We start from the raw sequence: 21,439 nt of genomic DNA on the forward strand, positions 1-21,439 counted from the left end.
CCCGGGTTTAATCCTGACTATGGGTGCTGTTTGTCTGGAGTATGTACATTCTTCCTGAGATGGCGTGGGTTTTATCCGGCTGCTCCGGTTTCCTCCCACACTCCAAAATCATGCAGGTTTGTAGTTTAATTGGCTTTAAAAAATGAAAATTGACCCTAGTGTGTAAATGAGTGGTAGAATAGTGTGAAATATTTAAAATGGCATTCATGTAGCATTAGTATTGATAGATGACTGGTGGTTGATGTGAATTCAATGTGCAAAAGGGCCAACTAACTAATTTGTGGGCAGTGACCAGATAAAAGTACATAAAATTATGAAAGGCATAAATAGGGTAGACAGTTAGAACCTACTCCTCGAGATGGAAATATCAAATAGTTGTGGGCATACCTTGAAGGTGTGAAGGGCAACGTTTGAAAGGGATGTGCTGTGCAAGTTGTTTTTTTTACACAGACGGTGGAACAGAGTGTCTGGAACGCGCTGCTAGGTGTGTTGATGGAGACAGATACGATAGTGGCATTTAAGTGACATCTGGATAGGCACATGGATATGTAGGGAATGGAGGGAAATGGATTATGTGCAGGCAGATACGAGTTGGTCTTCACATTATATTTGGCATAGGCGTGGTCGGAAGGACCTGCTCCTGTGTTGATCTATAGTGGGTTTCAGTAACAGTTGCGGGGAAAGCATATGGGCTAATCCATTCCCATTTGAAACTCAATTCTCTTTTTTAAATTAAAATTGTATCCAAGCAAATAACACGAACAGAAGGAAAATGCTTACATTTAAAGCTTTTTATTGTTCATCCTTCATAATTGTTTTACAATACAAATATCACCTCGTGTATTCACAAAACTACAGAAAAGAATTTTCTTTCACATAAAATACAGAATGGAGATCATATATTTATCAATAAAAAACTATTTCTCACATTGGCAAGTAGACTTCATTTTCACGACTTCTGATTTGGGTGAGATTTAAAGACTACATGCATTATTTGCACAAATATAATAAAATTTATAGAAATAGAGTATCTCTGCAGCTGATTTTTTACCAACAAGTCAGAGGAGCATGAATACTTTGCTAGTACAATAACCTCTGCACACAAATGTATTTCACCTTCATGTTATGACTTGATACTTAAGAAAAATGCAAAATCTGTAAAAAGGAAGTCAAAAACTAACAGTTAGATTTGCTGTGTCATACTTCCCATTTATATAATAAAATAATTTACTTGTACAGTAATATAGCTAACAGGACATGCCCACAGTTAGTGAATTGAATATTACCATAATTTATTTTGCACCCAATATCTCAAAGTATTCAAAAGACAAGGAGTGCAAAAACAATAACTACATAATTGAATGCTCAGTGTTGAGCTTACATTTTGCAATTCTGCAACAGTTAATTATTAACTCGATACTCAAGGTAACATACATTTAGGTTTTTGAATTTTCATATACTATATCTGAGACCACCTACTGACTGTACAATCAGGACATGAAAAGGCACTAGAAAGCTATCAGTCAAAATTTCCACCCAGTGTTGATTTTATTCTTGCTACGAGTGTTTTATGCAGACTTCTCAGTACTTGGAAAATTACTGTGAAGATTTGTTTTGTTTTTTTGCACTGCCATGTTCATTTAACATAAATATCAAGAATTAGTTTTATAAAATATTTTTGCACGTTTCTTTTGCCACAGGTTCTAAAATACATACAGAACCCAGTTCTTATAGTCACCAACATTTTTATATAGCTAAATATTTCTAAGAGAATGGCTTTAAGCCCAGTCTTTGGGGCATGATTCTTTGAAGATAAATTTCTGATTGAAAAAATACAATTTATCCCAAACACATTTGCAAACATAAGCTAAATAAGACACGAGCAGACAGAACAATTGCCAATGATGCGGTAAATATCGAACACAATTGAACGTGATTTTGTGTTTATGGCAAATATCAAAGACCAACAAACAATTAACAAAAGATTATACAGTGCATGTCAACCGCTTTTGTTCTAGAGTCCTTTGGATAAATCACAGTGCTGACCAGTTAATTGGAACATTTTAGTAAAAATGAACATTGCAAGACATGAATTAGCAGAAACTTCAAAATGGCATCAGCTCAAAGGGATGTTTCAGCACATGGCACAGTCCTCGAAGGTACCTAGTGTTATGTATCAGTCACTAATCTGCTGTATTTAATTTTTTTTCCGAAGAACTGTGATATGGATGACCAGGAAAATGGCAAATGGTATGTATGAGGTACAATGCCTTGAACGTTGCTTTCCAAAAAACAAAATAACTTATACCACCACACTTGAGATAGAAAATTAGTCTTGGAGGCTTCCTTTAATACCTTGAAACACATGAAAGATAAATATTACTTATACAGAAATATTGTAAGAACTAAATACATTACAACAATTTAGGAGCATATCACAGTTTACTATTATTTCAGTCAGCCGCAATTTATATCAACTAAACGTGTTCTTCCCAGATAATTAGTTTTCTAATCATTTGCCAGTTAAAGAGAGAAATAACAGTTAGATATTCTTAGTTACTTGCATATTATCTCCTCAATCACTAAAACTAACACTGGTAAAGTTTGCCAGATTTTTGAGGGCTCTTAATTATGTCCGTTTCTATTGTCTGTGAAATGAGGTAGAAAAAAACGAGGGATTCCTCCAACATCAGACACTAGTTTAATTGTAGCATTCTTAAATGATCCACGGATATCCACATCCCCAAACTTAAAGAACAGAGAATAATACAACACAAGAACAGGTCCTTTGGCCACAATGTCTGTGACGAGCATCATGTCAAGTTAAACTAACCTCTGCCTGCATGTTGTCTATATCCCTCCAATTCTATCATATCAATGTATCTACCTAAAAGCTTTTTAAACACCATATCGTACAGAGCGAGTACACCATTAAAATCGAAGCTTCCCACTGTTTGAGCTAGGGTAACTGATCATGTATTTTTATGCTGTTTGCAGATTTGTTTAGCTTATTTATCCATTTATTTATTTATGTAAAGGATTCGTGGCTATAAATGTTGTTATTGTACAACCGATGCATGGCATCGCTATAGTCAGTTCCAATCCAGGATCACTTCAATTTCAGGACCATACCAGTTTACAACTGACAGTACAAAGAAAGATATCCAAGACAAGGTTTGCATAACTTTATTTGGCCAGAATCAGGATGATACTGGAATCATCTTTGATCAATTATAGTTGCACATGTTAACAGGGGCATTTATAAAAACATACAAGGCTAAGTTTTTAAATAAATAAAACTAAAAAAAAACTAATGTTCATAGGTTGTAAAATTAGGTCATTCGGCCCATCAAGTCTACGCCCCCATTCAATCATGGCTGATCTATCTTTCTCTCTCAACCCCATTATCTTGCCTTCTCCCTGTAACCCCCAACACCAGTACTAATCAATTTCCGCCTTAAAAATATCCATTGACGGCCTCCACAGCCTTCTGTGGTAATGAATTCCACAGATTCACCACTCTCTGACTCAAGAAATTCCTCCACAAAGGTACGTCCTTTTATTCTGAGGCTATGGCCTCTGGTCCTAGTCTCCCCCACTAGTGGAAACATCCTCTCCACATCCACATTATACAGGCCTTTCACTATTCGGTACGTTTCAATAAAGTCCCCTCCTTACTCCAGTGAGTACAGGCCCAGTGCCATCAAAAGCTCAATCACTTCAATATGTAATCAATATATTGATTCACAAGCAGAAACTTACTTGCTGGTTGGCCATGGTATGGTACCACCAAAATAGACGTGTAGTGATATAATATGCAACCACTACATCCACAGTGTAGTGGTCATGTGCCAGAAGAATGCAGAAAACCCCAACAATACTGAGAATCCAGCAAGACCAGTGATACCACCACCAATCTTTCGGAGAATCTGAAACAAAAATAGAAGCTCGTTGAATGTATCAGTGGTCTTCAGATTAAGGTTTGCCGTTAAAATCATAGAAATTGAATGTTTAATTAGCAATTAAAGTACATGACAAATGCAGCTTTAACTTACACACAATATCCTAATTTTCAAAGGAAATATTTATACAATTTATTAGGTATCGTCAGCACCAATTCAGCAGGTTCAGACAGCATTTTGTGGAGATAAGGGTAGCAGAGGTTATGTTTCAAGACTAGAACCCTTCATCAGAACTGGAAAAGTGAGGAAAAAAATGTTTGAAGCTGGAGAGGGATTGGGAAAGAGGAGTGAAACAAATAAAGGGGACATCAGCGATCAAGTGGAGATTAAAGCTGTCTGGGTGACATTATGGTTTGGAGCCATTTAATTAATAGGCGTCAAAACAAAATGTGCTGAAATTATATGATGCAGAAGAGAGCAATTGCTGAAAAACCAATATAAAAGAAAATGATAGAAACAGCAAGATCAGGAAAAATCTATGGAGAGACTAAACAAAGTTAAGCTATCGAGGAAAAAACTGGCGAGGATGGTTATCCAAAATGGTTATCATTGTGAAACCCAACATCTGCAAAGTGCCTAGATGAACAGAGGCTGTGCTGATTGAGCTTTGTTGAGCTTCATTGGAATAGTGTACAAGACTAAATGCAGATAGACAAAGCAGGGTAGACAATTAAAAAGACAAGAAAATGGTAGCTCAGGTTCATCTTGCACACTAACAGCTGGTTTGCAAAGCTGTCACTTAATCTACATTTAGTTTATCCAATGTAGAGAACACCATGCCATGAGTACCATCAACCCTTGTTTATAAGAAGTGCGAGTGAATTGCTGCAGCTCTGGCAGATGCATGGGGAAAGAGTGGTTGATGCAAGTGGAAGAATAAACTAGAGGAGTCACAACGGGAATGGTCCTTTCAGGACACTAAAAAGGAATGGGACAGCAAGAGACGTCAGGCAGAGGAATCATGCTGAATGTGGCTGAGAATGTGGCTGAGAATGCAGGATGATTTGTTGAATGTAAAGGCTGATGGAATCAAAGGAGAGGATAAGGGAGACTTAAAATATCCGATGAAAGGTAATTGATCCGAAGCATTATTGTTCCTCTTTCTTCGGAAACTGCCTGGCCTGCTGAGTCCTTCCAGGATGCTGTTATTATTTCAGATCATCAACATCTGCTTTTAATTCCCAGGTATCTTTGATGTTTGGTTTACTTCCTGTTCATGCTCAACAAGTTCAGTTTAGTTTATTGTCTCGTGTACTGAGGTGCAGCGAAAAGCTTTTGTTGCGTGCTAACCAGTCAGCAGGAAGACAATACCGGAAGTGGTGGCGCTGTTAACAGCTGCGGCTCGCCTGCAGTCCGTCTGTCTTTACTTTTTTCTGTTGTTTTTTTTGTCTTGTTTTGGTTAAGTTTTAGTTTGTTGGGTTGTGTTAGAGGGGGGGGGGAGGGGGGTGAAACATGTTCTCTGTCTCTTCCTTCGGGGGAATGCGACTTTTTCATGTCGTATCCCCCTTCTCTGCCTCCGTCTGCGCTGAGGCCTAATGGCGGAGCTGGCGGCCTCCAGCCTGCGACTGACCCCGAGGCTCCGGAGGCAGAGCCAGCCAGAACTCACCAACGAGAGGCTGGCCGTCTTCGGGGCTGAGGCAGCGGTGGCCCGACTTGCTGGTGCGGCGTTCTGGCTTTCGGCGGCGGCCTGGAGCTGAGACTGCGGGACCTGGAGCTCGGGCAGCGACCCGGAGCTGGGGCGGCGGCCTGGAGCTGTGGCGGGCCGTCTCGGAGCGGAGACGGCGTTCCGGCTTTCGGCGGCGGCGACATCACCACGGAGGTCCGCTGGACTGGAGGGCGGCATCTCCGGCCTGGATCGATCGCCTCAGCGCAGAGGGAGAACAAGGAGGGAAGAGACGGAGACAAAGACTTTGCCTCCATCACAGTGAGGATGTGCTTGGTGAACTCACTGTGGTGGATGTTTAATTTGTGTTTATTGTATGTTTTGTTTTTATTGGTTCTGTGTATGACTGCAGGCAACATAATTTCGTTCAGACCGAAAGGTCTGAATGACAATAAAGGAATCTAATCTAATCTAATACATGATTACAACTAAGAGACACAAAAAACTGGAATAACTCAACGGGACAGGCAGCATCTCTGGAGAGAAGGAATCGGTGCTGTTTCGCGGTCGACACCCTTCATCAGACTACTTCATTCCTTCTCTCCAGAGATGCTGCCTGTCCCGCTGATTTACTCCAGCTTTCTGTGTCTATCTTCGGTTTAAACCAGCATCTGCAGTTCCTTCCTAAACATTATTACAAAATCGATCCATTTACAGTGTATAGATACAGTTCATAGATAAAACAATGATTCCTTTGTATTTTTTCAGTAATCTAGTTATTTAAATTGAATTACTTTACAGGAGACTGCCATGGATGTTGTCCATTGGGAACTCAAGATCTGCCGTATTACACATTGCTGCCGTAGATTAAACATACGTAATAATAATAATAATAATATTTTATTGTCATTGCACATAAGTGCAACGAGATTTGGGTTTGCAGCTTCCATCCGATGTCATAACTTAAATAACTAATAAAATTTAGATTTAGATACCCCGAGAAACATGGTTTGTAAAAAGAACATTACAACAGTAAAACAGTTCAAACAGACTAAAGTGCAGATGTGTCTGTGCGACGTGACCATCCGAGGGAGACAGTCCATGGGGGGTGGGGGGCACTCAGCAGGGCATTATACTTATGAATTTTATGCACAGAAGAGAAAAGCAGAGATCCAGATCTTGTAACCAGGAATGTTTTCTATCCATTTCTTCAGAAAATTTAAAATGAGAGCAATCTTTTCCCCAAAGCTAAAGCTTCGTAAATTCATATTATGCAATGTTATCTTGCTTCAATGGTTAACTTCTAGCATTCACTCCGAATTTATTCTTGCCTCAAATCCTTTTTCTCTATGCTTTTACAAAACTACAGAAGATTGTATGAATAGATTAAATCTAATCGTACAATAGTCCAGGCTGGTGTTATCGAAGGACAAACAAATTAGTAAGCCCCAGAAATTGGAGAGGAGGATCTGAAGGATGAGGCAAATATATCAGCCATAGACTGAAATTAATTTCCTATCTTAATCTCCAAGTCAAAAGCCAATCTCCGAGATGTTGTATACCAAATATTCAATACATGAATTTTATCCTAAAAGGGAACAATTGAGCTTCTCTACGCAATAGCTACAGTTATTGTTTCCAGCAACATTCAACATCCCCCGCAGAGTAATTTCTGCACAGAAGAGATCAAATATGGAATGTTTTGCATCAATGTCATTATTAAGACAGACTATACACTTAGGGAGACAATGAATGTGCTGAATGGCAAAAGCTTTGATCATATATCTGCACAACAGAAATATCCACATTCACATATTTCCACAAAAATGTTTAAAATCTGAGTAAATGAAAATTAATAGAATAGTATGAAGGGAATCTCAGAAGGGAATCTTGCAGTCAAAAATTAAATGAATGAAAATCTGCTCTGAAAATATGAGATGTTTTTAGATAGAGAGGAGCAATGTAGGACAGCACTAAATAGATTATTCAGCAACTTTACCTATTATTGCATTACTGAACAATGTGTTGTGGGTTAGTGTAACTATTTGGAGGATGATTTCCAAAATGATAAACTTAGCATCAGATTTATCAACCTGATCTTTTTATCTTGCAGTCTAAAATATTAAAACAATGCAAAAAAAAATCAAAAACACTAGCACTATCCTACAAGCTAGGGACAATTTACAATTCTTACTAAAGCCAATTTACCTTCAAACCTGTGCGCTTTGGAGCATGGGAGGAAACTGGAGTATTCAGGGAAAACCCACATGGTCATAGGGAGAACATACAAACACCATACAGACAGCACCCATAGTCATTATCTTATCTGGGTCTCTGGCGCTGTAAGGCAGCAACTCTACCGCTGCGCAACCGTGCCACTCTTAATAAAAAATCTACAAATACATCAAGCAATTACTAAGGCGAATCGTATTTAGCAATTGTTGCAAGAGATTCAGGGTACAAGTGCAAAGGGATATCTTGTTGATGCTGCAGTTGGCACAGCAGTTTCACAGCTAGATGGCCCCAGGTCCAATCCAATGCAAGGGCATGCTGTCTGCATGGAGTTTGCACTCTCTTTTGCGACCACACGTGATCAATGATCAAGCAGTAAAATGCTGACCAGCATCTACCCATCTTGATATTCTGATCTCCTTGACTTGAAGCGATTGGGAAAATTTGTACTACTTCAGCAAATGTTCCACATTGAATGCAAGATATAATCTATACTCTAGTGCGGCTAGTATAATCTATATTCTAGTGCAGCTAGCATTGCAAGCAAAAATATCAGATTACATGAATTTATGCTGGTGCATAACTTTTATTTTAAAAACAATACTTTGCTACCTCTTAAATCAGTTGAGGGATCAATGAGTTGTACCCTAACAAAATTCATTATGTTTAAGGAAATAAGTCAATGTAAATTTTTCAAGAAAGTAGCAACTTACATTCTTTGATAAATAAGTAGGTGAGTGTTAACATAACTGTGTGCCCACTGTACAGGTAGTCTCCACACATGGTGTGCGCTCCTGTGATAGACAGCCCACCTCCAGCTATCATCTTCATAATTCTCCTGAACTGTGCTTCCACGTCTCCAAAGAGCTGCAAAATGAAATGGACAGAAAGCATCTTGAAACAAACTGAAATAAAGTTACATGGAATAATCAAATCCAAAACATGGAAAATGTAAAGTAACATTATCATGCAACAAGCCGCATTGGAACATAATAAATATTTTTACCATGCTGTATACAATAAATTAGTTCAAATGATAGAGGGTTTCTCACTGGGAACATTAAACTTCACAGACTGGCCGTAAATATGTAGTTTTAATTCTACTGTGAAGTCTTGTTTGGTTAATCTCAGTTCTTCCTCTGCATAAGGTTCTCTATCCTTCCAGAAATGTTACCAGATGCATTAACACAAACCCTCCCAGTTTCCTTGCAGTGTTTCATCATTTTTTTTGGCAATTGGTTTCAATCGTTTTGATGGAATAAATCAGCCAAATTTGTAACAGATTTGAGGAACCATGCTTTCTAACTGGATTTTTCAAAAATGCCAGTCTTTTTTTAAACAGTTTTAACAAACTGTTCTGGTTGAGAACCAAAATATTCAACTTGAAAAAACACCTTTTGTTATCCTGCCAATATGTTATTACATTGATTGATATGGAATTTAAACAGTATTTTGAAACATTTCAGAATAAGTTTCTGGATAGCAATTAATGTTAAACATTTCCAAAAATAAATGAGATTTTTTTTGAGGAACCATTGCAAAACAAGGAAAGTCATCCAACTTTGCGTTTGATACACATTTATTACACTTTAAGCAATTCAACATAATGTACCGACACTTTAGGGGTGACAGAGTTCTGAAGATATTCATCAAAAAATCCATCTATATTTTTAGAGAGGATGGGCAACAGATCATCCCAATGTGAAGGAAGGCACACAGTGACAAGACCAGACAAGTGCTGGAGTAACTCCATGGTCACACATGGGTAGGTGACGCTTTGGGTTGGACTGAAGATAGGTCCCAACCCAAAGCATCACCTATCCATGTTCTTCAGAGATGTTGCCTGACCAGTTACTACAGTACCTTGTATCTGTTTTGTAAACTAGCATCTGCAGTTCCTTGTTTCCTCTGTGACAAGACTAGTCATATATCTGTAACATTTTCTGTTATGCACTAAAAAACTAACAGAACTAGAATTAGTGCCGGCCACAATGCCAATGGCAACTGTTCCCATCAGCCTGCACATGGCCCTTATTTCTCTATTCCTTGCCTATCTATTTTTCGTGGAACAGTGCACATAAGATTTTACTGATCCCATAACATCGATGAGACCATGCGCAGGCTTGGCGATCGTTTCGCCCAACACATCCGTACAGTTTGCATTAACCAAACTGATCTCCCCGTGGCTCAGCACTTCAACTCCCCCTTCCATTCCCAATCCAACCTTTCTGACCTGGGCCTCGTCCATGGCCAGAGTGAGTCCCACCGCAAATTGGAGGAGCAGCATCTCATATTTCGCTTGGGTAGTTTACCCCCCTGCGGCATGAACATTGAACTCCAATTTCAGGTAATCCTTGCTTTCTCCCTCCTTCCCCTCCCCAGCTCTCCCACAGCCCACTGTCGCCGCCTCTTCCTTCTTTCTTCCCCCCACCCCCACATCTGCCTGAAGAAGGGTCTCGACCCGAAACATCACCTATTCCTTCGCTCCATAGATGCTGCCTCACCCGCTGAGTTTCTCGAGCATTTATGTCTACCTTCGATTTTTCCAGCATCTGCAGTTCTTTCTTAAACAACCCATAATATTTATGTTTGTATTTAAACTATACTGGAATTAAAGGAATGTATAGTGTCGACATGGCATTTAAAAGTGTTCAAACCAGAATTTTTTTTTTAAATTCAATAAATTCTGAAATTCGTGAGCTGGCACAGTAGAAAAATACCCTTGAAAGCTGTTTAATTGCTTAATGTCCATCAAGATGGGAACAAGATATACCCAATGCAACTATTTGTATTGTGTAAAATATACGATACACAGTGCTGTTTTGCTTAGGCCATTTCCTTCAAAAACTTCTCTATTTACATACATATCCCAGACTACCATCCTTAGTTACATCCTGATAATAATGTTTGGAGCAGTCTCTAGGATCATGTTTATTTGCACATTCATGACTCTCAACTCTGCAGTTCAATTTAACCCTTCACTCCAAAGGTTGCTCCCTGTACTCTTCAGTGCAACAGTAAATCTGTTCAGTGCATAACATAGCCACAGGGCCAGCAAGCCACGAGCCACAGGGCCAGCAAGCCACGAGAGGCCAAAGGTCTCAGCGCGCCATGGCCATATCCTGTTAGCAGGCTTTGCTCGCTTGCTGCAGAACCGGAAGAGGGAAGCTAGCAAGCCCTGCCTTCCCCCCCCCCCACCACCCCCTACTTACCCCAAAGACCTGGAACTGGAGAGGTGGTGGAGGGAGTTGGTGATGGCGGTGGATGCTGGACAAGGGACGGTAGGAAGAACCGGGGGGGGGGGGGGGGGGGGGGGGGGGGTTGTTCTTACCGTCCGCACCTTCAAGGTCAGCTGTGAGAGGTGACCCTGGGGCACAAAGGTTGAAGATGACTGGACAAGGAGAAAGACAACTGTTTGCAGGATGACCAGACGGAAGTGACGGCTGAAACAGGCCTTTGTGGCCAGCTGCAGTTGGGACTGTGAACTGGTGGCAAAATCTGGCGACTACTGCATATGTACTCAGTTGGCAGTTTCTTTGCACTGTGAACTAACCAGGAATTGTACTTGTGTGGCAATAATCTCACTGATCTGTCTGCAAAAAAAAAATCTACCTGTACCTTGATACACGTGATAATAAAGGAACCATTGAACATGCCATTACTTTAGTCCCTTCTTCCATGTTTCTCTGTTGGGAAAATTACCCACTTTCCCCATTGTCACCTCGGTTACAGAGCAACATTATTCCTTAGACTTTTGACTCCTCCCCCCCTCCCTCACACCATGTCTTCTTCTCTCAACAAAATACTGCTCATGTCATATTCAATATCCCTTACCCTCTCCGTGATCATTAAGATTATATGCTATACTCTATAATTGTCCAATTTGTTTAGTTTTCATCTAACTCTCACCCCATCTAACCAACAACTTAGAGTGAACAAAGACATTTGTTTAGTGCCTTTCATGTGATAATTCTGTCCAAGTGCTTAATTGGCATATAAGCTTTTTTTTGTTGCTTTGTTGATCACCAGTTTAACAAAAAACATCAAATTGTAAGTTAGATCCCATAATTAGATAATCTACTTTGATGGGCTTTGTTTAGGGTTAAAAATTGGCACAGCAACATTGAAAGTAGAGCTTAGTTTAGTTTAATTTAGAGATACAGCGTGGAAACAGGCTCTTCAGCCCACCGAGTCCATGCCGACCAGCGATCCCAGCACATTAATCCTATCCTACACACAGTAGGGACAATTTACACTTGCACCAAGCCATTTAATCTACAAACCTGTACGTCTTTGGAGTGTGGGTGGAAACCGAAGATCTCGGAGAAAACCTACACAATCACAGGGAGAACGTACAAACTCCATACAGACAGCACCCGTAGCCAGGATCGAACCCGGGACTCTGCCGCTGCAAGCGCTGTAATGCAGCAACTGTACCGCTGCGCCACCATGCCTTCCAGCTATTCAATCTTTTAACAGGCTAATCATAACACAGTATAACTTTCTTCCAGAAAAATAGCAGATAAAGTTATGCATGCAATCTTAGGCTGGGGAGAGAAGAGCTTGATTCAGGGGCAACAGAGTGAGCACAAACACTGGACCACTGCTTGAATTAACTCTCAAGACCAATCTTTTAGTAGATCTTATTCAATTTATATGCTCGACAAATCAATGTCAAATTCTTTAACAATTTTAACTGCCACGCTGGCTGGGAATAACCCATCTTTCCAACTTTTTTTTCCAGCTTTAGTCCTGCCTGACATTTCCCCCGTCTGACACTTTGTTTTCTCATCATCTGGTTGGTGAAATTTCAGTTACTACATAATTTTTTTTTATTTTTTTAATATATTTTTTTATTAAAGATAATCAATTACAATGCTTCAAACAACTTTATATCAAATTAATTCAATTTGCATTAAGTAAAACACTAGTAATACTTATCTACTATTTTTTTAGAAATAATGATAGAGAAAGAATAGAACAGTTATAAATCATTAAGAGAGTGATTAAATAATAATTTGATTATATATAAGAAAGAAAAGAGAAACGAAAAAAAATAAAAAAAATTTGAGTAACCACAATATGTATTATTAATAACACTACTACAAGTGATAGTATCAATAAAGACATATATGTTAATTCCAAAAATGAATTATTCTCACCAAATCCCGCAGGGTGCACGCCGAGCTGTGTTGCCAAGAACAGCTACTTCTCTAAATACTGTATATATGGAGACCATATCTGTTCAAAAGAATTATACTTGTCCAATAGGACAAATCTAATTCTTTCCAGATGTAACGTCTCCATCATCTCTGTTGCCCACATTTTGGTTGTGGGGGATAATGTTCCCTTCCAAAATTTCAATATGATTTTTTTCCCAATTATCAAACAGTAATCAAAGAAATTTCTTTGATTTACTGTAAGTGATAGATGTAAATCCGGAATTCCAAATATTATTAGCTTTGGGTTAGGGTCCAATTTAACTTTGATGACTTCAGAAATAACTTTAAAAATTTCTGTCCAGTAATAATTCAATTTAGGACATGTAACGAAACTATGTATTAAATTTGCCTCTGCTTTCTTGCACTTATCACAAATAGCGGAGAGATTCGGAAAAATACTATTTAATTTAGTTTTCGAATAGTGTAACCTATATAATACTTTAAATTGTATCAGTATATGTCTGGCGTTTAATGAACACCGGTGTATTCGTTGTAGACTTTCTTCCCAGTTTTCTTTTGTTATAGCCAATCCCATTTCATTTTCCCATGCTTGACGATATGTTTCCGTTATTGGATTCTCCTTATCCAAAATGATGTTATATATATAGGCTATTAATTTTTCTGTATTTGGATGTAAATTAAACAGTTCGTCTAACAATCCTGCTTCTTTATTTTTATAATCTTGTGTATTGGATTTAATATAATCTCTAATTTGTAAATACCTAAACAAATGTTGTGGAGACAATCCATAAATATCTTGTAACTCCTGGAATAAAAGAAATTTTCCTTTTCTATAAAGGTGTTCTATCCTTGTAATTCCTAAATCATAGTTACTACATAATTAACCCTTGAGCACCATTGCGAAATCCTTCAGTATTATCTTCTACCATGCACTGAAAAGCAATCTACAGGATTTTAAATCCTTCACCCCGTTACTCAACTACCTACTACTTATTTTCTCCGCCACTTCCTATATCAACTTTTGCTCATTAAAATGCTAGGGACACTTTTCCAACTGTACCACTGTAGGCATTACTATTATCTAATTAATGTTTGCTGGCATTTTTTTGCTCCAAAAATTTAATAATTTCATGAAATGTGATTACCAACATCACCAGAAATGAGCGTCTTACCACAAAATAAACATTGACGACAAAATGAAAAAGATCATCCCGTGAACATAATTGATGGGCCGTAGATTCACTTGCCAAATACCATCCTACCCAGAGCAGAAGCAACATGGATTACATACCAAGCAAAACATTTAAATATCTATTATAATGTTAGATGAGAAGTTAACAGGCCCTGTCGTAAATGATTGCAAGACACAAATGAAACACTTGCATTACTTACATCACGTTTCAACAAGCCCACCCAAAAATGAGTACATGTACTTTTTACCCCCCCTCAATCTTCATGACCACCCATAGGAAATCTCAAAAGTAGAAGAGCAGGGACATATTGGAGAATTTCTATCCAAGCTGTCCTCAGTTATACAGCAGCTAGTCCTTGATTTATGAATCGTTGCTATCATACCATTGTCTCTTGAAGGTATAAATATTTGATCTATTGTCAGCGCAATGAATAACGTATCACCCTGCTCCCATTAGAATACACAATAACATACTCACAATGCATTACAAGTTTTTTGATTTCTGAAATTGTGTTAAACGTTTTCCATGAAGGCGTGCCTTTGAGACATCTCATGCCCATTCTTAGTCACATGTGTAACCAAACATGTGAAAACTGGTGGAATACATCACTTCTACTTCTGAAAGTATTACAGGTAGATTGTTTTGTACTGTATATATGATTCATATTTTTTTAATTTTATCAAGTGAAATATTTATGTTAGGCTGACAATGTTTGTTTACAGTCAGAGGTCAGAGTAGGAGGAGCCATCTTGGGGAACGGCTGCTAGCCAGCAGCCGTCCGTTTTAATTCGCTTTTTTTAAAGTTTTTAGTGAGTCCTGTTTTTTGTCCGTAGGGGATATGGACTTTTTAATGTGGGGGGTAGGGGTTAATTTTACTTCTAGGTCCCTACCTGGTCTGTGAGGCAGCTTTTTCTCCGGGCTGCCCGTCGACCCGTCCTCGTGGCCTACCAGCAGGCTTGGAGCGCCGTTTCCTGGCGGGGACCGCCCAGCACCTCGGCCTCGGTGGCTGCACAGCGCTGGAGCGCTATTGCGGAGCGGAGCGAGCGATGCCTTGCCTGGGTCGCCGCGCTGGATCGACGCGCTGGAGCTCTGGTGAGCTGAGACCGCCGTGTTCAACACCTCCGGGCTGTGGGTCTGCGGAGCGGAGTGGGCGGCGCCGATTTCAACATCGGGAGCCTGGGAGCTCCAAACCGGCGCGGCCTTGTCGGCTTCGGAAGCCGCGGTCTCCAACTAGATAGCGGCCGTTCCAGGTGGCCCAGCCGCTGAGAGGACTCTACTGACGCCGGGGCAAGACCACCCGGTGAGAACGGCCAGGAACATCGGGCCTCCGTAGAGGCAATTGCGGTGGCCTCAATAGGCCTGACTTTGGGGTGAACTTGGGATAGGGACTGGACATTGTGCCTTCCCCCACAGTGGTGTCCATTGTGGGGGGATGATTTTTTGTCTGTAAGGTAATCCTGTTAGTCTTTGTCCAAGATGGCTGCCGTGAAGGGAGAGTGGACGCTGGCGCGCTTTAGCTGCTGCTGCTCTCTCTTCACATTGTGTTTTTGATTTTTGTTTTTGGACTGAATTCTGTTTTTAATTTTTAATTTGTGTCTCTGTGATGTCTTTATTATTTATTTTATTCTGATTATATGTTTATATTTCCTGTTAACCTATGTAAGGTGTCCTTGAGATGTCTGAAAGGCGCCCAATAAATAAAATTTATTATTATTATTATTATAGAGGTCAAATATGATTGGTCATGTGTGGCCTCACACGGAAGCATTTTTTTCCATCACTCAGTTTTACCGTACAAACTTGTGAATTTAAAAAAGCTAGAATATTCATATCTTTAGCAGACATGCATTATAGTTCTGTAGGTAGGAAAACAGCAATGAATAAGATTAATCTCTTACAAGAATTTTTAAATGCATTACTTTATGTGATGCCATTTGATAACGTGTGTGACATTTTGATTCACTTTCCAAAGAATGGCCCCTCTGTACACAGCTTTACCATGAAATACAGCTGTATTGTTTAATAAGGAGAGGGACAGGAGACTGTTTTCAAATGCTTTTTTTAAATAACAATTCCCCATGAGCTGCTGTGGTACACACTAACCTGAACAGTAAACACCTATTTGCAATAAATGGTATGTGTATTAAATATGGAGAAAGAGGATAAATCTTCTCATTTATACATTATTTTGATCCCACTTTAATTAATAAGTAGATCTACAAAAGGTCATATTTCCACCAGATTTTTTACATTGAACAAAATGAATCCACATCTCAATGCTTCGCTCCAGGGTTTGGTCACTTCTCGAAGATAATTCAACTATTAATCCAAAAATTACATTTTAACCAAGCAAAAAGAATGAATGCTTCCAAATAAAAAGATTTTCTGGCTAAATGGCTCTGTGCAAAAATAGCAAGCTAAAAAATGAACCGAGTTAGACGTCAAATCCTATTTGAATTAATTAATTCCCTCCTTACAACCTCTAACACAAATACAACCTCTTATCGAAAAAAAGTTACAATAAACCTGTCACAATAATAATTAAAAACTAGATAACTTATGGTTGTTAGAAATCAAGCAGAATGCTTGTAACTACGGTAAACCTGAGGCAGCCCAGCTTAAACTGCTTCTGCATATTAATGTGCATGATATGAGGTGCAGTACAATTGCAGGTGTCAGTGGTCAGTGAATCACAGCTGATATTATTCAACATGTTTCACTTCTGCCACTAAAAGAGGAGAAAAGCTAACACCTGAATTCTGTAAATCTAAAACACAAACTGAAAAAGACAGAAATACAGTTTCTGTGCAGGAATAAAGTTGACATATTAGATCAGAAACTCAAGGGCCTGTCCCACCAGCATGCGATTGCATGCGTCTAGCGCGACCAAACGTGGTCGCTTGAGGCGTACGGCCGCGCGGGGCCGGTCCCAATTCGAACTGCGGAGGCGTATGGAGTTGTGCGGGGCTGGTCCCGACATCATACTCACCAATCAGCTGGGCAGGAGGTGGGCCGATTGAATTTGGACGTCGCACGGCGTCGGGTGGTGACTTCATCACGCAACGGCACGCCGGGCGGTGACTTCATCGCGCACGACGGCAAGACGCTGTGTACGCCCGTCGAGGCGCTGCGTACGGCCTCAATGCGGCTGCGGGCTGACAGGCTGTTGTCGTGCGGGATATTCGGACAGTGCAAGATTTTTGGAGCCCCGCGCGATGTCGGGACCAGCCATACGCCTCCGGCGATCGAAGTGGGACCGGCCCCGTGAGGCCATGCGCCTCAAGTGACCACGTTTGGTCGCACTAGACGCATGCTATCGCATGCTGGTGGGACAGGCCCTTCAACTGTTCTCTCAAGTCCAATGATAATTCATCTACACTGATAAAAAAATCTGGTTTGCAAGCAGCAAAGTTACTGGGGGATTACCAAGTTTTACGTACAAGACAGAATATCCCACTAAAGCTTAAAAGTTAACAAGCTACCCACCAGTTACCTGGAACCAAGAGATTCAGCAGCAGGAGTGGACCTGAGAGGAAACGAGAGCAGCAAGGAGAAGATAAACTGAGGCCCAGGTGCTTGAGTTTGGGGAGAAAAAGAGAGAAAAACAGTGTGACATTACAGGAAGGCTGTGAGATGACTGGTTAGCGAGTATAACAGCCTTCATATTCCTCTCTTTACAGTAAGGGGTTTGGTCTAAATTATTGCCCAATGATAAAAGTGTACAACTAAGATTTATAACACAAGGTTATCAAATAGATTGATGATTGAAATTAAACAGTTGACCAAACAAACTAAAAACCAAGTAAAAATTAGGTGGCAACTATGAAAGGCAGAGTATTGAAAAACAAAACGAGTATATGGGATTGGAGATTAAAAGGCAGGACTTTTTTTTAACTGCAATGAGACTTTATAGGGAGCATTGAACTAAAGGAGAGAAAAAAAAACATAGGAAGAATACAAAGATGCAGGTGAGGATTATAGTTTTTGAATCCCAGCTAGATTACAGTAGAGATCTGGATGCATTAATTAAAATAGTTGAAACAAAGTAGTAACTAAATTCTTACATGGAGAATAGAGATCCACGTTTAGCTCATGGATGTGTAGCTGAGGTTGTCATTTGTAATTTCTGTGCCACTGAGGAATTTCAGGCCTCTGCATTTGTACATGTTCCATGACTCGGCAACAAGCATGATAATTCCCTACACCAGCATCTTGCAAAGCTGCGCTGTCAGCTTACTATACTCCCCATACACTCACGGGTGTGCGGCCAAATTCCACTCCAACTCCATTTACAACACCATAGTGGGCTGAATTGTGGAGCACAATAAGTGTTTAGCAGCATGATGTCAAGACAAGCTCTTCCTCATTATCAACAAAATGATAAAGCTAGTGATCACCTTCAGGAAGCAAGAAGAACTACATGCTCCAGCCTATACAATAATACTGAGGTGGAGATGGTTAACAGTATCAAATTCCTTGGGGGAAATTTCACCAACAATCTGACCTGGACCAAAAACAACAACGTGACCAGGAAAGCATACTAACACCTCTACGTCCTCAAGTCTATGGAAATGTCACCAATGACCCATACCAATTTCTTCCGATGATTCATCAAAACCATCCTGTCACATCCTTGAGATGACAACTGCTCTCCCCAAGACTGCAAGAAATTTGAGAGTCACGGACATGCCCAGGACATTGCAGAAATCAGCCTCTCCCCTCTACCTCACCACCACGCAATCGACTCCATCCACCAATCAACATAATCAAGGACCACTCACACCTTGGTCGTTCTCTCTTCTCCCGTCTTCCATCAGGCTGAATAAACAAAAGCTTAAAAGCTTTGTGCTTACTGTTATCAGCCACTTGAACAGAGTTTACATATATTAAGGATCTAAAGTCTATTTAATTGGGCCACTTTTTAACCTGCACTTTATTTTCTCTTTTGCTCTACCTGTTGTACTCATGTGTGGTATGATGTGCCTGGATACCACAAAGTATTTCACTGTAAAACAGTATGCAACTAATAAGGATAGTGGGTTATGGATAGTAAATGGAAATGTAGGAAACAGAAAATGTTACATTCTTCTGTTTGTGTACCACATTGATATGCTGACATGAAGGAGCCCAGTAAAGACCATAGAACCAATGGTAAGTGCCAAAAGAACAGCAAAATATAGGAAAGCTGTCCTACAGGAGATACTATAGGAGATGGACAATCAGCCATTTCTGTAACCATCCTCACAATATTTTGCCTTTCCGTGGCAGAATGAAGGGCATCATGGAAAATGTGCAGAATATTCTACAGGATTAACAGAATAAAACAGAAATTATAGCCCATGTCGATAACAACAAAAGAGTGAGGACAGATATTTAAAATTTATAGTCAGGCTTTTAAAAAGTAGGGACCCTGGAGGTAATAATCTCTGGAAGATGCGGAACATCGATACATTGCTTAAGGCATGGTGTAGAGAAGGCAGGTTTCAGATTTGTGGAGAATTGAGAATAGCCCTGGTGGGCATGAGACACCCATTCTAAAGGGCAGGCTGTACCTCAACGAAGGTTTTTTTCCGGGTGCTCCGGTTTCCTCCCACATTCCAAAGACGTGCAGGTTTGTAGCTTAATTTACTTCTGTAAATTGTCCCTAATGTGTGTAGGATGTGAAGGTGGGATGTATGGATAATCAATGGTCAGCATTGGACTTAGTGGGCAAAAAGGCCTGTTTTCACACTACAGGTGCACAACCTTTTATCCGAAATTCCGGAAACCGAAAAGCTCCGAAAACCGGACATTTTTTCCAGGATGTCGTCTGCACACCAAAGCTCGCGTTTGGCGCCAAACTTGACCCGAAACGACCCACGGTCAACCCAGGTCTGTACTACTGTAGCGGCTGCCTCCTCCCCGGAGACCGGGGAGACACTTAAACATCTGTAAATCATTGCTTAAATGTTAGTCAATTAGTATGGAGGGCTTTTATGTGAAGGGGAGGGGGGGGGGGTGGGTGAAGGGGGAAACTTTAATTCTTAGTCCCCTACCTGGTCGGAGAGGCGGGGTGCGGGCAATGCCTTACCGGGTCGCTGTGAAGTAAGCTCCGGAGCGCTGTGGCCGCCGACTCCCAACATCGCGGAGCTGGGGCTGCGGGCGTCCGGCGCCGGTTGTAGCTCCGACCCATGGCAACTCTACCCCTGGCTGCGCGGCACTCCAAATCCAGCGCCGCCCGCAGCCCAGCTCCGCGATGTTGGGAGACGGCGGCCACAGCGCTCCGTAGCTTACCACACGGCGACCGGGTAAGGCATTGCCCGCTCCCCTCTGGTATCCTAGCGCTGTGGCCGCCACTGACTCCCAACATCGCGGAGCTGGGGCTGCGGGCGTCCAGCCGCGGGCAGCGCTGGATTTGGAGCACCGCGCAGCCAGGGGTAGAGTTCGCCGGGGTCGAAGCTCTAACCTGCGCCGCCCGCGACCGGGTGCCCGCAGCCCCAGCTCCGTGATGTTGGGAGTCGGCGGCCACAGCGCTCCGGAGCTTACTGCATGGCGACCCGGTAAGGCATTGCCCACTCCCCGCCTCTCTGACCAGGTAGGGGACTAAGAATTAAAGTTTCCCCCTTCACCCCCCCCCCACCACATAAAATACCTCCAAACTAACTGACTAACATTTAAGCAATGATTTATAATGATTCCCTGGTCTCCGGGGAGGAGGCAGCCGCTCCAGACTTTTCAAGCCGCCTATCTAATCTACGCTAAAAATCTTACATTTCGAAATCCGAAAAATTCCGAAATCCGAGAAGTGTCTGGTCCCAAGGCTTTCAGATAAAAGGTTGTGTACCTGTATCTCTAAAATAAACTAAGAAAACTTAATGCCAATAAAGTTGTAGAAATGACGACCATCAATAATTTCAAAGTGAAATTGAATAGACATAGGGAAAGTAAATCAAAACTTTCTTTGGTGTCATTATGACTGAGATAGATTAACGGTATCAAAAAACTTATAAAATGTAATTTAGGACCATATGGCATCACTTGTCAATTTCTACAAAATCTAGCAGTATAGAAACATAGAAACATAGAAATAGGTGCAGGAGTAGGCCATTCGGCCCTTCGAGCCTGCACCGCCATTCAATATGATCATGGCTGATCATCCAACTCAGTATCCCGTACCTGCCTTCTCTCCATACCCTCTGATCCCCTTAGCCACCAGGGCCACATCTAACTCCCTCTTAAATATAGCCAATGAACTGGCCTCGACTACCCTCTGTGGCAGGGAGTTCC

The 21,439-nt window shown here is 40.9% G+C and overlaps 1 protein-coding gene across 2 annotated transcripts in view; it reads right to left on the reverse strand.

Annotated features, from left to right (window-relative positions):
- Positions 1-776: 776 nt before the first annotated feature.
- The window catches only part of sgms1 (sphingomyelin synthase 1), a 42,486-nt gene continuing 21,823 nt past the window's right edge, over positions 777-21,439 (reverse strand). The window contains exons 3-5 of one of the 2 annotated variants that reach the window (XM_033034361.1): positions 8,511-8,664; positions 3,763-3,929; positions 777-2,355 (exon numbers count right to left, since the gene is read on the reverse strand). In XM_033034361.1, the coding sequence (XP_032890252.1) occupies positions 2,170-2,355; positions 3,763-3,929; positions 8,511-8,664 (507 nt within the window). In that variant the 3' untranslated portion in view covers positions 777-2,169. The remainder of the gene's footprint in view (positions 2,356-3,762; positions 3,930-8,510; positions 8,665-21,439) is intronic. The other variant, XM_033034359.1, reaches the window with a different exon arrangement.

Source organism: Amblyraja radiata, chromosome 15 (assembly GCF_010909765.2).
Source record: "Amblyraja radiata isolate CabotCenter1 chromosome 15, sAmbRad1.1.pri, whole genome shotgun sequence".
In the NCBI taxonomy this organism is placed as follows: Eukaryota; Metazoa; Chordata; class Chondrichthyes; order Rajiformes; family Rajidae; genus Amblyraja; species Amblyraja radiata.